Source organism: Heliconius melpomene, chromosome 17 (assembly GCF_056956725.1).
Source record: "Heliconius melpomene rosina isolate 202511_hmr_F chromosome 17, ASM5695672v1, whole genome shotgun sequence".
In the NCBI taxonomy this organism is placed as follows: Eukaryota; Metazoa; Arthropoda; class Insecta; order Lepidoptera; family Nymphalidae; genus Heliconius; species Heliconius melpomene.
Window position 1 is genome coordinate 13,940,696 of NC_140405.1, and position 18,835 is coordinate 13,959,530.

The 18,835-nt window shown below is 34.7% G+C and overlaps 2 protein-coding genes across 2 annotated transcripts; one reads left to right on the top strand and one right to left on the bottom strand.

The window, feature by feature from the left end:
• Positions 1-8,218: 8,218 nt before the first annotated feature.
• On the top strand, positions 8,219-10,471 carry LOC146530465 (cardioactive peptide-like). The gene is made up of 4 exons (XM_085200629.1): positions 8,219-8,320; positions 8,977-9,058; positions 9,324-9,391; positions 9,880-10,471. Exons 1-4 carry the CDS (start codon positions 8,252-8,254, stop codon positions 10,018-10,020), a joined length of 360 nt encoding a protein of 119 aa, XP_085056755.1. The 5' UTR covers positions 8,219-8,251; the 3' UTR covers positions 10,021-10,471.
• Positions 10,472-10,985: 514 nt separating this feature from the next.
• On the bottom strand, positions 10,986-17,639 carry LOC146530466 (venom protease-like). Its single transcript, XM_085201208.1, has 10 exons — positions 17,457-17,639; positions 16,484-16,596; positions 15,753-15,878; positions 15,429-15,567; positions 14,896-15,053; positions 14,070-14,191; positions 13,195-13,350; positions 12,867-12,996; positions 11,707-11,820; positions 10,986-11,297 (listed from the first exon to the last, which is right to left on the bottom strand). Exons 1-10 carry the CDS (start codon positions 17,527-17,529, stop codon positions 11,085-11,087), a joined length of 1,344 nt encoding a protein of 447 aa, XP_085057334.1. The 5' UTR covers positions 17,530-17,639; the 3' UTR covers positions 10,986-11,084.
• Positions 17,640-18,835: the final 1,196 nt, after the last annotated feature.

The following is an 18,835-nucleotide window of genomic DNA, read 5'->3' on the forward strand; positions in this document are numbered from 1 at the left end:
TGGATTACTTTATAGATAATTCTCGTCTTGTTCTCGAAGATTGTGATTGCAGCTGTATCTTAGGTGACTTTAATTTACCTAGTATTAATTGGAATTTATTGAATGATACTTCTTGCGAATATAATGTGCCAGGTTTATGTCAACCTTTAATAGATTTAATTAACATATATGGACTCAAACAGCATAACAGTGTAGTCAATAAGTCCGACAGAATACTCGATCTGGTGTTATCTAATATTCCAACTTGCATAGTCCGTCCTAGTCACTCAACCCTCAGTAACATTGACCAGTTACATCCTCCTCTGGATGTAGATATTTCATTTGTAGGGCAAACGAAGCTTCCGTTTAATCGCGAATCTTTCAAGTTAAATTTTCATAAAGCCGATTTCATTAATATTTTAAAAGAACTTAAAAAATGTGAATGGGTGCAGATATTTGGGGATGTTAATGATGTTAATGTTATTCTTTCTAAATTTTATAATACCATTGGCGCTATCATTGAAAAATTTGTTCCTAAACAAAAAATTAAGAAATCTCGATATCCACCCTGGTTTAGTAGTAACTTAAGGCACCGTTTAAAAGAAAAATACAACCTTAGACGTCGTTTTCAAAAATATAAAAACCCAATGGACGAACTAGAGTTGCAGTTGCTAGATTCGCGTTGTACACGTTTGGCCATTGATTGCTATAATAAATACATTAGTGACTCAGAAAAAAATATTTTAAAAAACTCGAAATATTTCTGGACCTACGTTAAAGCCAAACGAGGTGGCACGAGCTCTTACCCACTTCATATGACTGATGGATCGGTGACCGCCTCAGATGGTAAGCAAATTTGTGAAATGTTTGCGTCATATTTTGCATCAGTATTCATAAATAATACTACTCAAAACTCTGATTACAGAGATTCTTTGGAGTACATGGAAAAATGCAGTCGGTTTATAACGCTACCTATTATAGACTCTGAAACTCTACTGGGGAAACTCAAAAGTTTAGATGAAAACAAGGGTGCCGGCCCTGATGGGATTCCGCCCGTGTTTATTAAGAGATGTGCTATATACCTGGTAGAACCTTTATTAATTATATTTAATATGTCCTTGCAAACTGGCATTTTTCCGGCTGAATGGAAAAAAGCGAGAGTAGTCCCAATTCACAAAGCAAACAACGTGGATTTAATATCAAATTACAGACCTATTTCCATTTTATCAACTTTAGCTAAGGTACTAGAATCGCTTGTTTGTCCCTCTGTACGTTTTTATTTTAAACAGAGTTTGAGCATTCATCAGCACGGGTTTGTTCCTTCTCGGTCAACATGTACCAATTTAGTTGATCTCACAGAAAATATAGTAGAGGCTCTTGACTCTCACAAGCAAGTGGATGTTGTATATACAGATTTTAGTAAGGCTTTTGATCGTTTGCCTCATGATCTATTGATGCAAAAGTTATCTGCTTATGGCATTTCTGGTATTTTTTTACAATGGATCAAGTCTTACTTAGAAAACAGAACATTCTCTGTAGTAGTCAATGGCTTTCACTCTAATTCTCGGAAAGCAACGTCAGGTGTTCCGCAGGGGTCTCATCTGGGTCCAATCTTGTTCACCATGTTTGTTAACGACATACTTAATGCTATAAAATTTTCCAAAACTTTTATGTACGCAGATGACCTAAAATTGAGTAAAGTTATTGACACTGTACAAGATTCAATGATGCTTCAAAAAGATCTTGATGAACTTCTCAATTGGTGTCGGCACAATAAAATGGATCTCAATCCAAATAAGTGTTTTTTTGTACGGTATTCTCGGAAAAGAAATGTCATCTCATTTCAATATAGTATTGCACAAAATAACATTAAAGAACTTGAGCAAATCCGCGATCTGGGTGTATTATTTGATAAAAAATTAACGTTTGTACCTCACATTGAACAAATAGTTAACCGGGGCTCAAAACTACTCGGGTTCGTATTAAGGAACATTAAAGGTTTACGTGATAACAGAGTCCGGATACTGCTGTACACATCTCTTGTTCGCAGCATCTTAGAATATTGTTCAGTAGTATGGAGACCTCACTTTGCGAGCCATTCTCTAGTAATAGAACGAATACAAAAAAGATTCTTACGGTACCTATTATTCTCGAACGGAATTTCAAAAAAGATACTACCTTCTTATTGTCAGCAATTAAATCACTTCCGAATGATTTCTTTAGAAGAACGTAGAAGGCGGTTAGATATATTTTTTGTCTCTAAAATTTTTACCAACGGAATTGACTGCCCTCAGCTACTCAATAAGTTTAATATACGTGTACCAGCGAGGTTTCCCCGTAATATAATAACCCTCCTTTATCCCCCACCCCGGAAAACAGTGTTTGGGTCAAACTCTCCTGTTCCTAGACTTTGCAAGTTGGTTAACGAGTACAGTGACCTATTTGACATTAATGCTGATTCAACTAGCAAGATTCGATTAATATTGAACACCAAAAATCAAACATGCTAAAAATATATTAAATTTAACATTTTTTTTAATTTTCTTTTTTGTTTTGTGTTGTTTTCTACGCTTAGGAGTTTATTTTCGGTCTATTATAGCAAGATGTATCTACCTGTAAGTGTTTGTTACATTTAGTCTTAGTTCCATGTACTATGTTTCTTTTTTGTATGTATTGATGTAAACAAATGTTGGTGGATCAATAAATAAATAAAAATAAAATAATAAAAAATAATGGGCACACCATTTCACGTAAAAACTATTGAACGGAATAGATGAACCTTAACAGTAATATAGGTTATACATACGAAAAATATATATGAGATAGATATGTATAATTCTTCTATATTATAACAAAAAATAAGCGGGTGAAGCTGTCGGCGGTCGGTTGGCAGGTCGCTGGTAAATAGTCTGCTTGAATGTAGCTGAATTTGAACCTACTTCTCCTTGACCGTGCTATATCGACAATTTAGCTACAGCCGATAGATTTACATTTAGCTGCAAAAATCTAAAATATATATATATTTTTAAATATTTATAGTAAGTTAAGATCGGTGAGTCTTAACATAGTTTTTCTGTCTACTCTATTAAATATGCTCCCATATTTAATATGTTTAAAAAAATGTTAACGAAAAGTTTAATAACGTAGGCTACTCCACGCATGTCACTTACTTGACCCCGCCCGCCCAAGATCCTTATATATAGAGAGACTTCTACTGTCGACTGCATTCTGAGTTCAGCTCCAGCCTGAGGTAAGTCATTTTTTTATAAATTTAAATAAAATACGACTGACTGACTACAAAGGCAATGGTTGCAAGTTCAATCCTTATCTAAATAATAGCAAAGTTGGGAAAAGGAACCTAGCGTAAAGACATTCCTTTGCCCATTTGTTACCCGTACGTATTGAATTGCAGATCTAAAGGCTCTATTTATTTAGTAGATACTGCAAAGCGCGGCGTTTAGTTTCGCCACTCAGCACGCAATGCTTCTTGAATTCGGTGGAAAGTGGAGAACAGAGGTGTCTTGATTAGGAACGGAGTGGAGAGGACACTTGGTTCCCAGGTTCTCTCTCTCTCTACTCTTCTATGTGAGAGATACAGCGTGAATTAAAAAAAGATGCTGCATATATCGATACAATGCAATTCAGAGATTGAATTGTATTGTCTTTAACTTTGTTAATTTTTGGGCTACATTACCGCTTTAATACCAAAAAAAAAATTTAAATTTCCCTGCCTAGTAGATGAAGTGCGGCGTTGAGTTCCGCAACTCAGTACGCAATGTCTCGAATTTAAACAGAAAATGGAATAACTAACGTCAGAGACAGAGGAAACATAGTGGTGTTAAGACTCTCCGATTCCCACTTCTGCCCGAATTTGAGATATTGCGTGTTGAGTGGGGAAACTCAACCCCACTAGGTATAATTTTTCCTGAAGTGAAATACAAATCTACAACTATAATATTTAATCAAACGTATAGGTATTAGGAAATATGCCAGAATGATTAAATAAAGTACCTACTTTTATGTTAATATTAAACAAAATTAGTACCAAATTTATTTTAGTTGCCATTTCTAAGAACCTTTTAAGTTCTGTTAAATTTAGACACAAACATGTCAGTATTTACCTCATACAAGCCTTTGTAATGTTAAATAAGGGACAGATGTCAAGTTATAACCATAATTCATTTAATTGCATATACAATTATATGTACCTTAATATAAGAAAAATAATTTATTTGGTAGGACGAGCGAATCTCAGGAACTACTTGTTCGAATTGAAAAAAATATTTTTGTATTCGATAGTCTGTTTATCGAAGAAGCTACACTGTACCAACGGTAAAAATTACCTCAGATAATTAGAAGTTAAAATGAGTCATGCGTAATTTTTAGTCGTTTCCAATTCGAAATCCCGGAGTTAAGTTCCACCACATAGCATATAATACGGTAACGAGACAAAACGCGGCGTTAAGACAAGGAGGACGGTCAGTGGTTTACCGAGAAACCTATATGTCATAATATTTTTTCTCTATATTTTAAGGTTTTAAGTTTAATTTCAGTTTAATTTTTAAGTTTTAATTTAAACAGTTAGGAGTAATAAAAAGGTTTAAGAAGGAAGCTGCTCGAGACATTTTATTAACAGTTTTATTATCTTGACGTGTGTTGTTACTTAGAAGATTTGATGAAGATAGATTTTTAAATTGTTTGAGGTTGGAAGGACAATATTTATGGTTGTGGGGTTGTTGTGATGATTAGACATAACAATCACCACAACCATGGCGTAAGGTTCCACCACTCACCAAGTACGTGGTGTCTCAAATCGACAGGGAATCTTGCTAATTACGAGAAAATTATAGAGCTACAAACTTTTTTAGCGTCATTCTATAGGCTATAAAGAAGACAGGACCCGTGCTTTGTTGTGTTACTAGAGCGAGTCGATGAAAATAAAATATGATTGTATCCAAGGAACAAGGAACTTTGAATTTTTAGCGGAGCCAGTAGTACATTCCGGCCACATTGCTCCATTATTCTATACATTAATACACCGTGTTAATATGAATCAGCATTTCTTAAATATTGCTGCCCCTAATATTGTTTTCATATCGGTATGTAATGCAATTAATAATTTTCCTATCCTCCCTCTTGTAACATTCAATTTTCGAAATATTGGGTGCGAATCCTGCACAGGGACATGAATTATTTTTATTTCCTTATGGTAACATGATAAGCTCTTTATCGTTGAATTGTCACGTTACCATAAGGAAATTAATATCTAAAAAATGGGCGTTTCATGGGGAACGGAGTGTCTTAACACTAGGTTCTCCTCTGCATACCCTGCTATATGAGGGTTACAGCGTGAAGCTAAAATAAATAATAATAATAAGTCTGCAATAACAATAAGAAAGTAAGTAATAAGCAAAAATTGCGATCATAAACAATATCATAATATAATTTCCTAATTTCGTGGGACTTTTATTGCTTGAATAGTTCGGGCGTGGCGTTACAGTATACTATATTATAGGGAAAGGAGCTCAATTCGAATTTAATGAGACTCCTGAAACCTACACCCTCGTTACAAGTCCCAGGCTCTGTTAAGAGATCCACACCCTGCACAGCGATACCCATCCGCATGGTTAATCCTACAATGTTTTATGTTAAGGAGTGAACTCCATATTTATATGGTGAAACTGACCTGAAACATTTTGTTGGACCAAATCGGAGCTTGGAAAATATTTGACCATATACAAATTAGAAAGGATTTCATAATAGTATTAACAATAGTTAGGTACTTATGCTCTAGTTATGTTGATGGTATGTTAGTGGACGTGGAAGTAGGTTAGTGACATCAAGAATATCCTGGATGCGAAAGTACTGTTGTAATTGATTAAATACAAAATAAATTTATTGTTTAAAAAAACCAAAAGTTTCGCTTTTCTACACCAAATGGTGTAAGAATGTCCTCAAAGCTATAAATTACATGAGCCTACACTTGAATGGTTTACTTGTAACTTCTGAAGAGTTCCATTATTCTGGTCCTGGCTCCATCATCAGATCAGCTCATCTGAATAAAAGCGTGATAAAAAGGTTTACATCGGTGTCCTTTTATTAAACGGTTTTAATATTCTATTATCATTACAATAAGAAAATTATTTTACTTCACTTCTCAGTTATATAGCTAGTTCTATTCTGCAGATACATTTTGAATTTATATTCTATACATACCCTCACTAGTTTAATTTGTTAATTTGCAACCTACACCTACGTTTAATCTTTAAGTTAAATATCAACTCGACAGTGGCAGTTTTGAAAACTTAACTAAAATTTTGTAATTTTAGTTGACTCTCAAGACTTTTGTAGCTTCACTTTGTATGCCGCAGATAGCGGAGTAGGCAGAGGGAACGTAAGAACCTAGTGTTAAAACACTATGTTTCCCATAAAAACACTTCCGTTCCCTATTTTCCACCGAATTGTAGGAAGTAAGAAATGAAAATAATGCAATATTTTATTCCTCAATTAAGAATCAAATTCACAAAAGCCGTCTTTCCAGTCTGAGCTTATAACACTGCGCGAAGATGGCCTTGAATACAATCATATTTTTTTTAACACTCTCGCAAAAAATATATATGTAGAAGCATCAGAAGGGGCCTCATAGCGGTCTCGGCTGTCACTATTCATTTGTGGGCGTTGTAGCAACAGAGATGTTTGAACAAAAGTCACACTTATATTCTACAATGTCTTATTACTCGTTTACATAGAAATTTTACAATAAATATCACAAGATTAACAAAATTACAATAGATTAGGAACCAATAGGTTAGTTGGCGAACATCTCACGCCATAGCTGTCAACCCCTGACATCTGCTATTCCTCGTGGCTACACCTCCACGTTTTAAATATTCTAATATAATCCATTACATAAATCAATTAAAATCGAAATGTAATAATTGCGAAATTATAATTAAAACTAGTAGTACATAGCAGCGCGCCGTCATAGTCAGCCGTCAGTAGCGGTATTTTATTCATAATAGGCAGGAAGTGGATAACATAGTGTCTTGGTTCTCTCTGCTTACCAAATTAAAGAAGGATAAGTGAAAATAAAAAACACAGTTTAGATCTTGCCTCGCCATGTAATCGCGACGGTTGTAGGTTTTTATTCCGATTCGGAGAACTGTATTCCTTTAATTTCACTAATAAACTGTATTCACTTAATCTCTCTCGATTAAGTTCCGCCATACAAGACACTATGCGTCGAATGCTTATCAATGACAGAGCGTAGGGACCGGAGTGTCTTAACACTATATTTCCTCTGCCTAACCTGCAATATGCGGGATTCAGCGTGAAGCTAAAAAAATACAACAGAATTTATCTGGAATACAAATATTATTAGAAGTTAGTTCCCTTCAACAATTTAGTTTAGTTGTTGACTCTTAAAGATACTTTTAATGAAATTCGAAGTTACAATATCCTTCGTTCCGAACTTCAATTCAATTTTAACATTTAGTAACAATAGTAGCTTGTTTTTGGGCAAGGAAATTAAATTAAAGGCCGTAGTGGCGCAGCGGCACAGCGTCTGTAAACGGGACGTTTGTGGGTTCGATTTCCACTCGTACTTAGTATAGAAGCTAGCTTTATAATATTAGTATAGAAGCATACACTAAGATTTCTCCACTTCAATAAGTGATCTCCAGCAGAGCTCAGCGGGTGTCGTTTGATGCATTTTGTGTTTTGATGTTTATAACTTTGCGATTGACCTTTGGTTTTCTGATTTAAAACTTTTATGATGTTGCAATACTGTTGTTTTGTTGTAGACGACGACGACGGATACTAACTGTATATACTGTATGCAATAGTAGTGAAAAGTTTGTTAACTTTATTCGCGGCATCATCAAAACCTATAAGGTTACCCCCAATCACAATCCTGAATTTCGTACAGAACCCTCTATTTTTTGTCAGCTTCACACTGATTTAAATAATAGGGTAAACAGAAACAACGTAGTTTCTAATCAAGTCAATTACTTCTTCATTTTCCGAATTTTTGAAACAGAATTTTTCAATACAGCGGAAATCGAATCCACTTCTATCGCATGCACCTACTCGTTGTAAGCGTCGAATGTTGTAAAGCATTTTGAAATAACATTGAAGTATTGTATCGATATTTAGTAAATTTTTTTAATATATACTTATTTCCTTTTTATTTATTCTAGGTGAAATGAAAAAAAAATATCTTGATATTAATATCTTTTTCAGATTTTTGACGTCACCTTAACTAGCTCTCACGATGGTGGTTCGAGTTACGCTGCTACTTATTTTTACCATTTCGATCCTGCAATGCTGCTATGGAGCCTCTGTAAGTAAATTTTTACTCCCTAACGAAAACATCGAGATGTTATAAGTTTGACGTGTCTATGTATCATAACTCCTAAACTGATAGACTTATTTTAATTTAATTTTGTTGATGTGAGACTAAAATGTATAGGCAAGGTTAAAACCCATATGTCGGTGGCCACGCTGTGTGGAGTGTTTATGTTTTAAAATGGCTTAAAGTTCTCGTGTTTAAGAATCATATTTAAGAGTTATAAATTCTAGGTATTTCTATCCTAAATATTGGATAAAATAATCTACTCTCTCTATTCTAATCTCTCTGTTTAATAAAAAAAAATGTAAGAAATAAAAACTTGTGCTTACATTTTTGCTTTTATAACATTAACTAATGTTTACGTTTTACTTTTAAGAAAATTCTTGGGTATTGAGCAGTTCAGGGCTCCGTACCTCAAAAGGTAAAAATGAAGCCCTTATAAATTCAAATTCAAAAAACTGAAATCTAATCGATATTTCACATAAAAAAAAATTACAAACTTATATTTTCTAAGTTAACTAACTCGGGTGGGCTGCTGAGAGTCCGACTCGCACTTAACCGGTTTTTATTATATAGTCCGATTTTTTCATATATCTTTATATTAATATTTTGTTTACTTTGTTTACATTTTAAATAACTTTTTTCAGATTCCAAGATCTTACGATCCTCGACTGACTGAAGATGTCATTCTGACACCAAAGAAGAGACCTTTCTGCAATGCGTTTACTGGTATACTTAATTTTTGATTAGTACACTAAGAAATAATTCCTCCTTTTTCCCACATACGGCAGGTAAGAAAACCTGGTGTTAGGGCCCTTCCTATTCGTTCTGTATTTTACCAGATAACAATTACAAGGAAAATATTAATGATGTTATTTCCTCGAGTTGGAATCGAACCCACAAACTGTTCAACCACAACGTTTACAGTCGCACGTCACCGCTGCGCGATGACTGGCCTCATGATCAGCTTATAATTTTTTAAATTATATTTCAGGATGCGGTCGCAAACGTTCTCAGGGAAACCCTGGTATGCCAGCTCAAGAGCTGTTTAGACAAAGACAGGTAAATAGCATTTAAATTTAATTCGATCTCTTGCATGTTAAGTGGCTAAACTCAACGCCGCATTTTCTAATAAGATACAGCCAAGAAATGAGGATAATTGATTCCCACGAGCGAGAATCAAACCCACAACCACTGTCACCAACACCAGTGCCACTGCGGTACAACGGCCTATAAAACAACTAAATAGATAAATGACATATTTACAAAATATAGACTACTTGGGAAATTATTGAAATTATGATTAACGTTACGGCAAAGAGAAGCGCTTGTTACCCTCCACACAACACCGCCAGAGTTTGGCAGACAGTGGAGAATCCAAGTGCAGTGTAGGAACGGAGTACCTTAACACTTTATTCCCAGGTCCCATCTGCGTTTCTCTGCTCTTTGAACAGTATGAAACTAAAAAGCCCTTAGTTATTTCCATTTACCACGCAGGTAAAGCTGCAAGCGAAAGAAAATTTATTTATAATTCATTTTTTGTTTTCAAGTTCATAGATGAAGATGCTGTACCACTAGTTGACATGGACTCTTCAATCGACGACCTGTCCCGGCAAGTCCTTTCTGACGCCAAGCTATGGGGGCTATTGAGAGATGAGATCTCAAGACGCAGACCAATGGACTACCAATAAACGGACTGGCTGTATAATTAAATACCTTTGCATGAACTACACATTAGAAAGGGTTTTTTTTAAATATTTTTTAGCCATTTTAATGAAAAAGTATGAAAAGATTTCCAGTTCAAAGATATACATATATAATATGACTTACAAACATTCTGCATGGCTATAAAAGTGAAAAAAAACTTTTTCAAGTAGCAGTCAGTCATAATAGACATCTCGTAGCGTTTCTACAAAAAAAAACAATTTAACATAATTATACGTACTATAGTATAGTAGATATTTGCGCGCGAAAGTCATTATCACAGACTAACGATAGCGCGATTAATAAAGGAAAAAATGCGCTATTTCTATTAATTAAAATTAATTTTAAATTCTAGTCTAGGGGGTGACATTTTTGTATATATTTTCTCTATTTTTATTTGTAGAATATGATTTTTATATGTATAAGTTCTAAATTACATATGCAATCGTGTATGTGTTTTTTTGTCATTTTTATTTAGATATACATAAATCTTTAATCTCACAATCAAAGAGCTACATTTGTTAAACAATTAGAAATAAGAGATCAATATTTAAATAAAGGAGGTAATCAATTTTTTCTTCGATCTTTTGTTTTTGTTTATTTCACAAATAACATTTATTTAATTCAACTCCAAATATTACAGTCAATCTGGGTAACTTTGATTCTTCGGGTGACATTGACAGTGGGATCTCAGAACTAGTTTCCATTATATTTTCCGTAAGAATAATTATTTTTTAAAATGAAAAGGAACTTAAGACTCTACACAAGGAAAACACAAATATATATGAAGATAATGGTACTTTAGCATAGTTAACATCAAACGTGCTAAATGAAATGCTACACGCGTTACACTATATTGTACATCAGTCACCAGTCTAATTAACATAAAAGAGCCTGGGCTCTACATAATTGATGAGGATTTTGGGGGGATTTGAGGAGGGAGAAGGAATAGACAATTAATACTCAAATTGTTACAGTTTTCATTTTTTTGCAAATGGTCGAAACTTTTATTTATTGAATAGTTAATACGTAGGTATATTAAATAAGTTTCCTAAACTTCAATATTATATTCCATCATTTTCTCTTTGTACGCCAACCATTCGTTTTTCCACACAATGTTCATTATAAAATTCATATATTTCGATACTTTCGTATAAACACCCGCCCCTTTTCCGCAACCCGCTCCGAAAGAAATAATCCCTTCTATAGAATATGAATGATTCAGATTTGTGAATGACGCCATCAAAGGACCTCCGCTGTCACCCTAGAAATAAATAAATCAATATTAGGAATAATAGAAGTACTCGTAATATGCTAAACATACCGTCCGACTGTAAATGGGCGGTGGTAGGTTCGATTTCCACTCGAATTAATAAATTATTCTCATTTCCTGGTTCTGGTAACAATACAAAGCACGAAAAGTGGGAACGGAAACATGATACATTGAGGCCAGTCGTAAAAATGATCCATTTTCGATTTCAATGTAGGATATTTAACTTAGGGACAGTGTAAGTTACATTTAAACCGATTTAGTAGTTGAAAAAATTACTAAAATTCATAGGTAGGTAATTGGACCTTTTTAATCAGTAAATTAATAAAGAAAATAAAAACCATTAAATAAATAAAGAAAATGAATAAATTTTTAAATCATTTTTCAATTTCATAAATTTTACCTTACACGCGTCGCCGTTCTTCATATTGACGCCTCCAGTACAGATCATTATATCAGAATTGTACAAGTTCTGATAAACTCGTCTGCATTTAGCAAACTCATCACGTACGTTTGTCTGAAAATGCCGAATGGAACAAAAGTTGAACATGAAACTAACATTAAAAACATATAGTCTGTAATAATATAAGATCTGTCCATTTTTTCTTTATTCAGTATTCAGACTAACTTCCACGCCCGTATTCCAGCCCGTATTCTCTTCTCAGCAGAACTGCCTTCCGAATCGGAGGTGGCTTTTTTGTTTATATGTTAATTCGACGATTCAAAAGTGTTTATAAAAAAGAATACTTTGAATTTGAATTTGATCCTTGCCATGCCTGCCAAAGGCAGTAAGATTGCAAGACTTATCAAATTATGAATGTGACTTGCCACCGATTGGCAGTACAGAGCTAGGAATGTAAAGTTCCATGCTCTGCAGAACCACATCGGCTACAGCAAGGATAGAGGCACTGTATGGGAGTCCCAGTTGTGGGAGTTGCGCCGGGAGCACCTCAAAGTGAGTCGATCTGCATGTGCCGGTCCATAAGTCCCACATAACCCGCTCGTAAAAGGGTTTCCTTAAAAAAAACAAGCAATACGGCCCCCCCAGAGATAAGGTGCATGCATCCCAATCTACTGACATGTAGTGCCAGACGCGACGAGTTACTGGTGTTTTACAACTGCCACGTTTGATTGGCAAAACTGCCATAACACCACCACAAATAGTCCACATCCGGGATTCAACCAAATACTCAACAGTGGAACAATCTATCCGCCATAACAAGGTCAAATAAAGACTTCCCCGCGTGGGCGGTGGTGTGTGAACTCTATGAGCTGATCTGTTTCTGCATTACCACTTAGGGGCCTGTACAAGCATGCGTAGAATCAGACATGACCGGAGTCAACGTGAAGCCAGATAACCGACAGGTTATCCCAACCTTCATATTGCACAAGACGACGGAAACTCTTCCCTTACGAACACAGTGACCCCGGCAAAGACATCATCAATACCAGAGTGATCCTATTCTAAGCCCGGAATCACTCCTCAATCAATGCGGAAATCCAGAATCAATGCTTTTACGAGTGTATGTCGTATAAAGTGTAAATATAAAAAAAACAAGTTACATAAAGGAGCACTTGTGTACTTCCCGAGCCCTCAGTCTCGCCCCATCCCGCGACCGTATACTGCTCCGGTTTAATCTTCCTTTCCGGAACTGGTAAGCACGCTGGGCGTATGAATTCATTGAATTGAATCCTAAAATATAAATAAATATAGAGCTCTTTATTAATAGTAGTTTTTCCTGCAAACTAGAGTTGCATGTCAGATGCCAGACATTAGACATTAGGCATAAAACACTACACTCTATTTGTTTTTGTAGGTAATTTATTGGGGAAAGCTAGAAAAAGTCGGTAAAAAGGTGTGGAAGTTTGGCTGATATATTTAGATATGTACCTTTCAAACAGCTCTACGAGAGCAATATCATTCTCTTTAATATCTCCTTTGTGATCATAACGGGGGTGCCCATATCGCTTAATAATGTTGCACAACAAGCCATCCTTTATATTCTGTTTGTTCAGAACACCCAATAATGCGTAGCGCGCTAGACCTCTGTAAAAAGATAAAGCTTAAGTAACAATTGAAGTGAAAATATTATTTAAATACAAATGGACTAAAGCAAGTATTTTTGTGTAAAACATTAATACAATAGTAGCTATACTGCATGAAATACAAAGTATCAAACGCCCCCTCGTTTGTGGACAGCTCAAGTTAGTGAAGGTTTTTTCAGGAGGCTGAGTAAGCTTGGGCCTTGATCATTAGGGCTAAATATCAAAGATCTTTACTATTTCTTCTCACAATCACTTAACATATAATCATATTAGTCGTAAACGATGTTCTAAATTGTTAAAATTATTAATATTCCTTTCCCACATAATTAATATTTAACAAATATGTTACGTTATCAAGACTCGTTACCACCTCCGTAGGTTTATGCCTGTTTGTTACTTAGCGTTGCATATATCTGTTTCTACAATTCTCAAATATAAACTTCTTGAAAACTTTAAATGCATATAACATTTGAATCGATTACAATTGCTTAAAAAGTAAATAAGTAGCACTCTAAGTTTATCGTTTCGTACTACAGACAAACAGATAAACAGACAGACTAAAAATCATTCTGTTAGTTATCCTTTTTTTATTTTTTTCAATGTACAGATACGGCTCTTCTACAAATTTATTATAATTATAGATTTAATTCCTGTCACGTTTACAATTGCACGTTTGTGTCAAAAGAAAATATAACATAATATTTTTAAGAAAATACATACTCTCTCGTTGGTATAACAACGTGAGCAGCTGTCAGTATAAATTTATCACTTATCAGGGAACCTCCTCCAATCCATTTAATATCAATATCTGGATCTGCCGAGTCTGTGCTACCTATAAGAGCCTGAAAGAAATAATATTAAATATAATAAGAAAAAATGTTTTAAATTTTATCATATAAAAAGTAGTGTCCGAACGAAACAAGGTCTTCAGCAAAAACGAAAACCGAATTTAAGCTTTTTAATTTTTTAACCTACTGTACTTATAATAAAAGACAAGCTGAACTTGCCGACAGAGCTGGTCATTTTACCAACTATTTTTACCTTATATTGTTTGAGATATTAGCCATACATTTCTTTTTTCTAATTAATTAAATGGTTAAGAAAGTTTGTTTCGCGGGTCTTTTGTTTTCTCTAGTTGGTTTATGTCCGATGGTATCTAATTAATTTTTTATAAGCCTTAAACCTAACCTGATTGAAAACCTTAAGTTATTGAGGCTATCCTATAAAAAAATGTTTTGGTTACACAAACAAATCAAATTTAAACTATTTTTGAGACGTAGATACCTTTCCACGCAAGATTTACATGCATTTGTTTTTTAATAATTTTATTTTCATAAAGTAACTTTATTACTCATGGACCACAACTACCATAGGAGCCGACCAAGCACGTCGGAGAGTCGAGGCCGGTGAGTCATACTCGAATGCCTACTCAAAGTAAGGCAGAAAGAACTTAGTATCAAGACATTGTCTCATTTGAACTGGAATATAAAAATATATGAAATATAATTATAATTATCAAAAAGCATTGGTAAAAAGAAAATATTACCATATGTGGATACTGCCCAGGTTCTGCCGATATACCAGCTATGATCCTCGGCTGCGATTTCTTTCCGAGATGACTGCCCGTGTCATTTCTAATAAATTTTGTATTGCTATCATCTATCGCAACACAAACGTTGAAATATTGCTGGTAACTGAGGCATTCTGGAAAAATACACGTATATTTCTTACAAGTTCGCGCTGTATCCTATGTATAGCAAGATAGTAGGCCAGTGGAACCTCCACTAGGTTAAGACAGTCTGTTGCCCAATTTCCTTACAATTTTCAAGATATTGGCCGGAGATCAAAGTCACTCGTTGTCTTGTTACCAGAGCGAGGAAATAAACATTTTCCATTTCCTTTAGTGAGGTCGATTCCGATCCGACAACCGTTTTTTTACAGTCAAACACTGTGCTATCGTGCTACATCGGCCTTAAATTTAAATATTAATATGATATTTTGCTACTTCGCAGCGTTGGGTCCCACCACTCATAAATTTAAATTGAAAAATTTTATAATAAACAAAAATTCTTAACTTACTCTCCCAAGCGGGATGCCGTACAGGAGTGTCGAGCTCCGGCCTCGGTAACTTGGGGCAACCTTCTGGTTCACGGTCTGCTGGCTTTTGTGGAGGATTTCCACAGCAAAGAAATGGTTCCGTATCCTCATACTTACAAATCTGCACTCACAAAATAATATTCATTTATTAAATACAAGCTACGCTTTATTAAATATATCTACCCTTTTTTACACAAATACGCTTACATAAGAATATTTTTTTTAGTAAATAAACAATTTTTTTTATTTGCAATTAAAATAATAATTATTACAACTAGTAAAGTCTAGTAAAAGTGAGTTAAATACCATTTTATCCGTCTTCAGTATACGACTTGTCCTGAACATTCTCACTATTTCGTCTGGTCCGGTTAAAATATTTGAAGGATCATTAGGACAGCAGATTACAGGAACTTTATCTTGAAAGAAGCATGGCTGGAAAAGAATACAGCTAAAAGATGGTAGCCAGTGGCTGTGGCAGACACTGTCCTCTGCACCGCGATGGCTCACGCTGTATCCCGCACAAGGTAAGGTAGGCAGAAGGAAACACTTCTATTTCCCACTTTCCGCCGAATTCTGGTGGCGTTGCGTGTTGAGTGGCGGAACTCTACGCTGCGCTCTTGTGTCCCTGCGCCAATCTAGCTAGCAGTCTAGCCTCAATTACAGTGTATGATGTGTCTAAAGTCACTGGCTAGTATAGCTAGCTAGCTAGGAGTGAGTGTGACGCTGACGTCTGGAATGAGCGTATACGACCACCTTAGTAACTACTATTTTGTATAAATATAACTACTATGTTGTACTAATACGTTGAGGCAAGACGTGGCGTAGGCGCACACGCGTGGTTTGATTCTCACTGGAGTAAATAAAATGTTTAATATTTTCATTTCTTCGCTCTGGTGTTGATAACTCAACACGCAATGCCTCCAGTTTTCAAGGCATTGTGTTAAACACACAATTCAACTGTTGTGTGCTGCGGAACCCAACGCTGCTATGTAAGAAATATATATTATACAAAAACATATAAATATATTATATATTACCGGTGGATACTCAAAATTTCGAACAATATTAATACCGAATGGGCAGTCATACAACTTTTGACAAGTTCCCACATATGATATATTCGAAGTTGTGGTTTTCTCACAAAGTTCACCTGGAAAAAAATACGTAATAAAATTAAAGAGCAAGAAGCCCTAACAAGAAGACAAGATCGCGCTTTTGTCTTGTTACCAAGGCAGGAAAATGACACGGATTCCTTCCTAGCCACATTTACACTTAGTCGATGTGCGTAGGACATTATTTTATGGATTGAATAAAATTGCATGAAATTTATTGAATCTTCTTTCATAATGTTCTGAGAAACAAACGTTTATGTGTTAATAATCTAACAAATTTTATAAATGTCAAAAATTTGTGAGGATCGATGTTTTGTCCACTTTCACACACTACACTACGGAATGGATTACGATGAAACTTTACAATTATATAGCTTCTACATAAGAATAGGAAACCGAAACCGCGTGTGAGTAGCTAGTTCATTGTTTATTTGAGATTTATGTGTCAGCTTCACCTTGTATCACGCAAAGAGGACTATGTATCCAAAATACTCCGTTCTCAAATCTCCACCTGAATGGTAGAACTCGCCAGGCTTTATATTTATGCATCTATATTTTTGCCTCGAGTGGAGATAGAATCCACAAACACCGTGTTTAAGATCATGCCTACGCTGTTCTTTTATTAACATAATAATTTAAAACTTGAGGCCAGTCATGGCGCAGAGGCACAAATGTGAGTTAGATCCAGTCCATCCAAATATCGTTTCATAGTCCTAATTTAGATTTCCACATTCTATGCATTAACGGGTGACCATATTTGGCCAATTACCTGTCGATACCCCTCTGAGATCCATCTCTATGAATCCCGGCTGATGCTTTACAGTGCTCTACGTGTCGAGCAAGTCTCCTCACGTAAGAGTTCCAAGGGACAGAAAGAAAGATAATAATCAATACTTACCAATTTCAGTGTATCGCACACAAAAAGCACTTTCAATACAAATAAACAACAAAAATATTTTAAATATATACATGTTTTTTTAAGTAAACATAGAAGAAAATTAATTAATTTAGTAACGATTTCATGGATACTATTTTAATAGTTCGGACAAAAGGTACGTTCCACTCACAGTGTAGATCTGTAATGAGGTGTACATAAAAGACACATATATTACTGCGGCGTTTACTTTTATAAAAACTGATAACCTTTTAGATAGCTTTAGTTGTTATTAATTCCCGGTGCGTCAGCTATATTATATACACATAAAAATATTCTGGCGAAGTGATTTTGTGCTCAACTGGCACGCTCGGAACGCCATAATAAAAAGAACAGAACAGAACATAAAAATTAAAAAAAATATATAATATATAAGTCGCTTAAAAATAATTTAAAAAAACAAGCTTTTCGGTATTGTACAAGTTGTTGTACAATTATATGAGCCTGAACTCGAGTGACCTTGAGGAGTTCCACTATTCAGGTCCTGGCTTCATCACCAGACCAGCTCGATGATACCATAATATTATTGTCACAAAAGCAACGTATAAGTATAAAGTTTCGTGATAATACAATTATTACAAGTGGGTCAAATTCAAACTCTTAGATAGTTATCTAATAAAAAGATGTCAAAACACACGTAAACACCCACAAAACGTTTTAAAGAAATTTAATTTTTTATTTACTTATTAATCTAACCTAAGAGGTTATCTCGTATTTAGGTACTTATTAACCTAGCCTAAATAATAAAGAAAATAATTATTTCCCTAAGTTTTACAACTAAACGTTTTCTTAAAGCTGTCAACCTCTTGTCTTATCGTAATGAATGAATATTTTGCCCTTATATTTCAAGTACCTACACTCAAATAAATACTTGAAATGCTAAGATTTTTGAAAGATTTCACGAGGACTTCATCGCGGAGTATTTGGTTCGATTCTTGTCGAGAGATCACGTGTAAGTGTTGCGCGTAGAGGGGGAGGTCGAAGGAGTTCAATATTCATAGAAAAGAACGAAAATATATATTAAAAAAAATGGTAGAAACAAAATGTTAGTAGATTTTATTATTGTGTTTGTATTAAATTTGCAATAAAGTAAAATATGTGAGGTTTAGTATTTTAGTTTCTGTAATATTATATCATTTTACAAAATCTTAATTCTTTTAAGCTAAGCGCAGGTTTAAATGATGATGACCTTCACCGTCTAAGTTCCTCTCGATAACTAACCAAAACTTGATATGGTGTATGCTATATAAATATCATATTCTATTGTATGCCTAAATTACACCTGTGGTTTGCCCAAACGAAGGAGAAACGAGTAATAGACATCAACATATCATAGACTATTT